The following is a 7,727-nucleotide window of genomic DNA, read 5'->3' on the forward strand; positions in this document are numbered from 1 at the left end:
CATGTAGCTGTAGTTTAATTCCATACATACTATTTCCTTCTCAACGGGAATGATTTTATTTTGCAAGGTTTTTATGTTGCATGTGGTCTACAGGGATATTTTTCACTTGGCATCAGTGAGCAGCGATGGGACATGTGGGATTATGGGAGTCCTGTATAATAATCTACAGAGCAGCGGCACAATAATGAGAACATAAATCATGGCCAGAGCTTCATGTCTTTATGCTATTCCACAAAGCGCTGCTTCATAAATGTTATTCACTGAACTAACAAAATCACAAATGCTTGGTGTTAAAAACTGGCATGAAATTACAGGAAAAATGTTATTATTTGGTTCATGCTGTAGGTTTTTCTTTTTTTTATATTTGAAGAGTTATGTCCTACTTCATGCCTTTATATAGTTAAGCTCAGCGTCTGTTCTTTTACCCAGTAATACATACATGAAAACAGTGTAATAGTGTCAAAGAGATGATATATCACCTATCCAGTAGTTGCATCATCTCCTCGTACTTCTGGATGACTCTGACTCCTTCTGCAGACTCCAGGCACCTTTAGATAAGACGACAGTTTACAACCTATGCAAACATTATTTGCAATATTCTTATGCATTGTTTTTATTAGGCTCAGAGTAATTTCATTTACACGAATACCATTGGAAAAGCTTGATCACATCACATTCAATTTTTAATCTGATTCATATTTCAAGCAAGTGAGGAGACTCACGGGTAGGAAAGGTGTCTGAACTTGAAGAAGAGGGCCTGAATGCGCTGCTGTAGCTCCTGGGCCCATCTCAGCCCTCCAGCTACTGCTGGCATATTCTTATTCACTGGGGCTGAGCCTGAGGAGATCCAACATGTGTATCATTACACAGAATTACGAAGATAAAAACGTATGCAAAGTGTGGTCACCATTGGGCAAACAAAATAAGTACGTAAGTACATCTCCTTTAGCTAGCATACATTAAGAGAGGCTGTTTTTAAAAATTTTGTCTAATGTCAAGTTTGTGTGTGTGTGTTTCTGTGCAAGATCATCAGAAAGCTGCTTTCACAACCAAGAGCAGAACACTTTGCTCATCCTAGAGATGACATTTTATTTTAGTAAATGCCCAAGAAGATGGATGGAAATGATTCAGAATGCCAAGAGGATCACAGTGTTTTGCTAAGGGCAGAAGAGGATTGTGGATCCAGTCCAGTAAAAGATCAAACTGCAGGACCAAGAGTCCTAAATCCAGCAGTTTTCGGGTATAGCTTTTGAAATATTTTGAGATATTTATTGTAATAAGATTTGCACAGACTTTAAATGACCTTCAGGTGAAACATGAAACATCTTTAGCTTGTGTTTCTTGAATACAGCAGTATTGGATTGTTTTGAGGGCCCCACTTCTCAGCTTCCCGCTTTATATTCAGACATTAATGAGATTTTTTTGTAGTCATCTGTAGGAAGACTTGTAGAAACCCTATTGAAATTAATTAGGATTTCTGCAAGTCAGGGTGGCAGACTTTGAATGTACTGAAGTGTATTGATGAGGTTGGTGGTAGTGCCATAAAGGATGTAATTGCAGTAATCTATGCAGGATGTTATGGAGGGGTGGAAGAGAGTTTCAGCTGCAGGGAAAGAGAAAGATGGGCTGTGATGTTTTTAAGACGATGGAAAGCTGTTTTACTAACAAGTCTAATGTGTTGGATTAAGGTGAGTTTAGTATCAAAGATAAAGCTGAGGTTCTGGCATAGTGTGACATAGCGGAGTTTTCAAATGACAGATGGAAACCTTTGACTGTAGAAGTGAGAAAATCAGGATCAATGAGAATGTCAGATTTACTGGAGTTAAGTTTGAGAAACATATTTCCCATCCAGAGACTAATATTAGAGAGACAGTTTGAAAGAGTAGAAGAAGAGTAGAAGTAGTAGTGGTCTGAGGCTTTTCAGATTTTGTGAATATGTAAAGTTGAATGTCATCAGCGTAACAGTGGAGACGGAGAATGTGATGATGAATAATCTGACCATGGGGGAGGAGGTAGAGGATGTAGAGGAAAGGACAAAGCACCAAACCCTGGATGACACCTTGGGGCAGGAGGGCAATTGAAGAGGAGCAGTTTTGGTGGAGATGAACTGTTTCCGGTCTGCAAAACTACTGTCACCAGATCTCAATCCAACAGAGCAGCTTTGGGATGTGGTGGAACAGGACATTCTCATCATCACAACTGTCTGATGTTTTTATGTCATTATGGAGCAAAATCTCCGAGGAATGTTTCCATCACCTTGTTCCATCTATCACACCAAGAGTTAAGGCAGTTCTGGAGGGAAAAGGGGTCCAACCTGGTACCAGAAAGGAGGCCCAGATAAAGTGGTTGTTGAGTATAAATGTCAGATTGAAACTGGGAGGAGCAAAGCTCATATTTACATTTTACATAGTTGTACAATGTTGACCTGATTTGAACAACAAATCCCATAGAACAGCAGGAAGGCTGTTAATGTAATTCTTTGTATATTGCTACATAATTCTGTATTTTGTCTGGATGTGTGTGCAGTGTGAGTGTGTTGAAGGGTTTTAAAGTCAGCAGTTTTTTAGTTATTGCTCTTTTTTAATTAATAAGTTTTAAAATCAAGACCATTCAAAGTTTAATCCCTTTAACAACTTTCAATGTCCTTCAGGCGTTTTAATGGATCTCACTGTTCACTGAGCTCAGACTTATTTCCTTAAGAATTTTCCAAACTATTTTTTGTAAGAATCATGGTTAGACAGAGGTGAATCGAAGGCCTCTACCACCCTTCTGATTCAAATAAAAACGGCCTGGATCACTGAAATCAAAAGAAACATACTTACTTTTATTGCCATCAATCATGTTAGTGTGTGAGACTTATCTTTGATTATGATGAATGGGAGTAGAAAGTGGTGTGTAACACAGTCATTGTTCTGAGTCTCACCCAGCTCCTCAGCAGCTCGCATGTGTTTGTTGTAAAGGAGTTTGCAGCAGTCCAGCTCTTGGTCAAACATGGACATAAGAAAAGGGTATCTGCTCAGAGCGTCAGCAGCAACTAATGAACGCTCCAGCAGGGAGCCAAACATATCCACAACCTGCAAACAAAGACTTCAGTGTGACTGTTCATCTGTTTGTTTTATTCATTTTTGTGAGAAATGGAGATTATGTTTACAGACCTTGAAGGCATGCTCCAGTCCTGAGGCGTCATCAAAAGCCTGACAGAAGATAGCTCCTAGTCGCCGTTCTGTGTCATCCACCTTTAGTTTGAACTGTCTCATGTCTTCTTCAAAGTCCTACAGGGGAGATAGCTCAGTGAGACCGACAGCCAAAAGAACACACCGCTTTGCAAGCCAACACAAAGTCAGCACATCATTTTTTTCCCTTTTCAAATCTCACCAACTCAAAGCCATTCAGCCGAAAATGCCGACCATTTCTTACAAGGAAAGTAAATTGCTTTTACAGTCGTGATTTCAAACATCTCAGTTAAAGTGCTACACAACAGTCCAAAAGAAAAAAAAAAGCATCTGTCATGAAAAATAATTTGCTCCACTACAAGGAGTGACCAGCTGTGGTGTCTGCCAAGCCGAGAGGTGTTCAGGGATAAAAACTAATATGAGCTTGTAGCCTCTCATTTAAAAAAGACCTGTGAAAACTGACTGAGTCTAAAGAAATAAAGTGAACAAAACCCACATGCACTGAATGATTTTAATAATACTAACCAGGTTGCTGATGTCTAAGCAGTCAGAAGGTTTCTCTGTGAACAATCTGTAAGTGTCCAAAAACTCTTGGTGAAGCTGCTGGACTTGCAAGCTAAGGGCTCGACCTTGTATGCCTCCAATCTCCACTTTCTCGAGCTTCATCAGATCCAACGCTGTTAACAGGATGTCCTGTGATGACGCAAAGGAGAATCAAACTCAGCTTAAGTTTCCCTGTGAAGAAAATGCCAACTTTCCACTAAACTGTCATACAAATTCAACATGAAAGTATAGCGATGCTCACCTTAATGCTTTTGACTCTGTTAACAAATCGATCAAATCTAGAGAAAACCAACAGCGGGGAGAAGTCCCATGGCTTGATCAAGCTTTCATTCTTCTGGTATTGTCTCAGATTGGCTCTACGGTCGTCGTAGGTGCTCTTAAACAGCTGCAGGATCTCCAGGCTCATCTGTACCCTCAGGAGACTTTCAGAAACCTCTTCTCTCAGAACCTCCTCTGCAATTAGATATGCCCGGGCCTAGTTTTTAAAAGACAGCAAAAAAATCAGGTTGGCTCATTTGAGTTTACAGTAAATATTTGCAGTGATGATGGCTAAGTGGATAAAGGCTTTACAGCTGATTTGTTCTAAGTGACATCAGTGGTTAGTAAGGATGGGGAATGAATTTCCAAAAAGATTTTTAAGTAAGTAATAGTTTGTAATGTCTCAATATACAACAGTCTTGTTTTAGCCAGCACCTGGTAGCCACAAGGTGGCCTTGTTTTACCAAGCTGTTTTCCAAGCACCAGCAGAAAAAAGAAACAAGAGGAGTGCTTCACATTTGCTGGGTTTTGGTACAAAGTGTGTGGTGTTGTGAGGTTGGATGCTAATGGAGAATAATTATAAGAAACATGCAGAGACAGCTACTAACAAAAAGTTCTGTGTGGAACTCCTTAAATAAAAAAAAGTGAAAATGAGCTCCATTGTAACCTGTACAGGTTAAACTAGCATATCATCAGTCTACCACGACTGAACAGACATTTGACAGCATAGCATCCAACAGAAGGTCCATCCAGAAATCAGCAGTAAATGGCAGGTTTGTCACCAGATGAAGTTTGATGTTAGACATAAACACCAAACAGTGGACCTCATGTCAAAGATTATAGCTAAAGACATGTTTCCATCAGTTTGATTAAAGGTTTAAGTTTCTGGGTTTTAATAAACTGTAAGCCACAATCATCAAAATTATAACAAATAAATGCTTGAAACATCTTCCTTTGGATGTAATATATCTATATAATATATTAGTTTACCTTTTTAAGTTCAGTTACTGAAATAAATTAAGTTTTGTGCAATATTATATTTTTTTTTACTTTCACCTGTAAGATGATACAAACATCATTACAAGGTTAATGTGTATTCTTTTTTCCACCCAACATACTTGTTTTTCAATTGATTACCAATTATAGGTCACGAGAACATCATAACCACAGTGCAACATGGTGGTGGCAGTATTATGCTTTGGGGTTGCTTTTTTTCAGATGGAACTTGGATTTAAGTCAAAGTGGAGGGAATTATGAACAGTATAAAGCAAGAGATGCCTCAAAAAACTATTAGTTTAAGGTTGTGCACACTTAAGCAACCAGCTAATTGCATTTTTTTCAACTGAACTTTACAGATTACAAGTCATATAAACACAAAGGAAAAGTTTGGAAATTAATTATTGTGGTCTCTGTTTTTAAAGACAAAAAAGGGCACTTTAACAGGGGTGTGTTTACTTATATCCATAGAATGTGCTGTGGCTTTTTGCCATGGACTACATACCCATTTGACTCATTATGTTGGTAACTTGGGAAGGGACATCTATGAGAGCCTGAAACACAATTTGCCCCAGGCTTGCCTAACTATTTTTTTCAAGCCCTAGTGCCTGACAGCTCTTTCTTGGGAGAAAATTCCTGGCACAGTATTTGTTTTTGACAGACGTTTGCTTCCAGGTGGGGGAAAAAAACAAAAAAAAAAACAACTAAACAATAAGAAATTCAACAGCATGAGCAATGAAAAGTTTCCATGACTGAGAGAAAGAAAGAAAGAAAGAAAAAGCATCCGGCTCAGAGAAAAACTTCTGAAAAACCAGGAACAAACAGCACCACCAACCTTCTATGAGGTGACAGGTGATCTCTTGTAAGTGCAGTTCAGAAGTGTCACAGTCTGACAGCTCTGCAGTAAAAATGATGAAACACAAAAACAAAAAGCTGACCTGCTGTATGAGGAGGTTGCAGGTCTCCTGCAGCAGAACGACAAGGCGTGCTGGGGTGTTGTAGTGTCTGGAGCTGGTCCACACCAGACATACTGTGTGCATCAGAGGTCGGATTTGACCTTTGATATCAGGAAACTCCACATTCTCCAAGTCTTCAAACAGACACTGTAGTGGCTTCAGGCAGATGTAAATGTCCTCTGCCTGCTCCAAAGCTGCCAGGTAGAGACATGGTTTAAAAATAACCTATTTTTCATCATCTCATTTCTACTTTCACTCACCAAAAAAAGGAAAAAAAAATGGATAAAGGCTTTAGACTTTAGGAATTCATTACCTGCAAGGACGTCCTGTCGCATCTTCATAAAAGCTGGAGAGTAGCTGCTCTCCACAGCCTCCAACAGCACTGCCATCTTATTTATTTTTGAGGAGTTTAACTGGGAATGGATGGACTCCAAATCTGCATATCTGTAAATGAAAAAAAAACGTACAGCACAAAAAGGTTTTTATCACATTTGTTGAAATATTCAGGATTAAATTGCACCAACTGTTTGTAAGTCCATCAGTGTTTGTGGGATGTTTTTAGAAAAAGCCCTCATAGTTCCAACAATATATATAATTGTGCCAATATCAAACACACTGTAGGAGTTTATTATTAAAAACTCAGGGAAAAAGTTAATCACTGCATGTCCAAAAAATACAGAAGTTCAGGGTGAGATAAAATGGGGAACTTCAGCAGAATAATAGGGGATAAATCTGAAGTAATCATAGGAAAATGAGCACCAAAGATTCAGTCAGTAATGCACCTTTATGAGCTGTCTGTGAAATGAACAACAGCTAAACATCTGGATCGTATCCTTACAGATGTATGACTGGAACCTGATTGATTCTGGGGACAGTGGTGATCACACATCTCCAGAATCAGGGACTGAACAACTTCCTCCAGGATGACAACGCTCTGCCCCACACAGCCAGGATCATCACAGAGAACCACCAGAAATTGGAAGAGGATGGACTGAGCTGCTGTGAGTCCAGACCTCAACTCTGTTGAACACGTGTGGGAGCAGCTCGGTTGTACTGTACATGCTAGACTGATGAACACAACTATACAAATAAACCAGACTGGTTGACCTTGAATGGGATGCCATCCTACAGCTAAATGTGACCAGACTGGTGACCAGCATGAGGAGGAGGTACCATGCTGCTGTGGATGTGTTTGTCATACGACTGAGGTCCCTGACAGAGGAAAATAAACAAAGTGTAAAAACGGCCAATATATAGTTCTGCCCACAGAGGCACAATCCTTACAGGTTATACCTGGTAAAGGTGACCAACCAATATGACACCATCTGGTGTTATTAAAGAGGAGAAAAATAAAAAAAAATAGAATTTTAAAAAACATTTTGTTTTGCAATTTTGTGCAAAATTGCCCAGATTTGATTGAGTTGTTTTTTTTTTTTTTGTTTTAGACCAGTGGTGTGACCTGGAAGTTTTCTCTGTACAGTGTTCCATATGTTCACTACACATCCAAAACTGTGTTGAACTCATTAAGTAATTATAATGGAATATTTCCTTACTTACAAAGACAGAAAAATCTAAGCCAGATCAGTGGTTTAGTGAGCTGATACACTCTCGCTTATCAGTGTTTTTTTTTTTTTTGTTTTTGGGTTTTTTGTGCACAGACATTGGAAAACAGATAGCATTTTATTATCCGATTTTTTGTTTAGGACAGGACAGGAAAAACTAGTGTTTATTTATTTTTTTGTTTTAAAAAAATGTACATTGACCTTAAAACTTTCTGTCA

The 7,727-nt window shown here is 38.9% G+C and overlaps 1 protein-coding gene across 2 annotated transcripts in view; it reads right to left on the reverse strand.

The window, feature by feature from the left end:
• LOC121632524 (dynein heavy chain 9, axonemal-like) overlaps positions 1 to 6,112 on the reverse strand; it is a 198,150-nt gene extending 192,038 nt beyond the window's left edge. Inside the window, exons 1-7 of one of the 2 annotated variants that reach the window (XM_041974102.1) lie at positions 5,930 to 6,112; positions 3,979 to 4,212; positions 3,699 to 3,866; positions 3,156 to 3,272; positions 2,924 to 3,074; positions 723 to 837; positions 480 to 548 (exon numbers count right to left, since the gene is read on the reverse strand). In XM_041974102.1, the coding sequence (XP_041830036.1) occupies positions 480 to 548; positions 723 to 837; positions 2,924 to 3,074; positions 3,156 to 3,272; positions 3,699 to 3,866; positions 3,979 to 4,212; positions 5,930 to 6,031 (956 nt within the window). In that variant the 5' untranslated portion in view covers positions 6,032 to 6,112. Of the gene's footprint in view, positions 1 to 479; positions 549 to 722; positions 838 to 2,923; positions 3,075 to 3,155; positions 3,452 to 3,698; positions 3,867 to 3,978; positions 4,213 to 5,929 lie in introns of those variants that run through there. The other variant, XM_041974103.1, reaches the window with a different exon arrangement.
• Between the last annotated feature and the right edge of the window lie 1,615 nt (positions 6,113 to 7,727).

The sequence above is a fragment of the Melanotaenia boesemani genome, chromosome 21, assembly GCF_017639745.1.
Source record: "Melanotaenia boesemani isolate fMelBoe1 chromosome 21, fMelBoe1.pri, whole genome shotgun sequence".
In the NCBI taxonomy this organism is placed as follows: Eukaryota; Metazoa; Chordata; class Actinopteri; order Atheriniformes; family Melanotaeniidae; genus Melanotaenia; species Melanotaenia boesemani.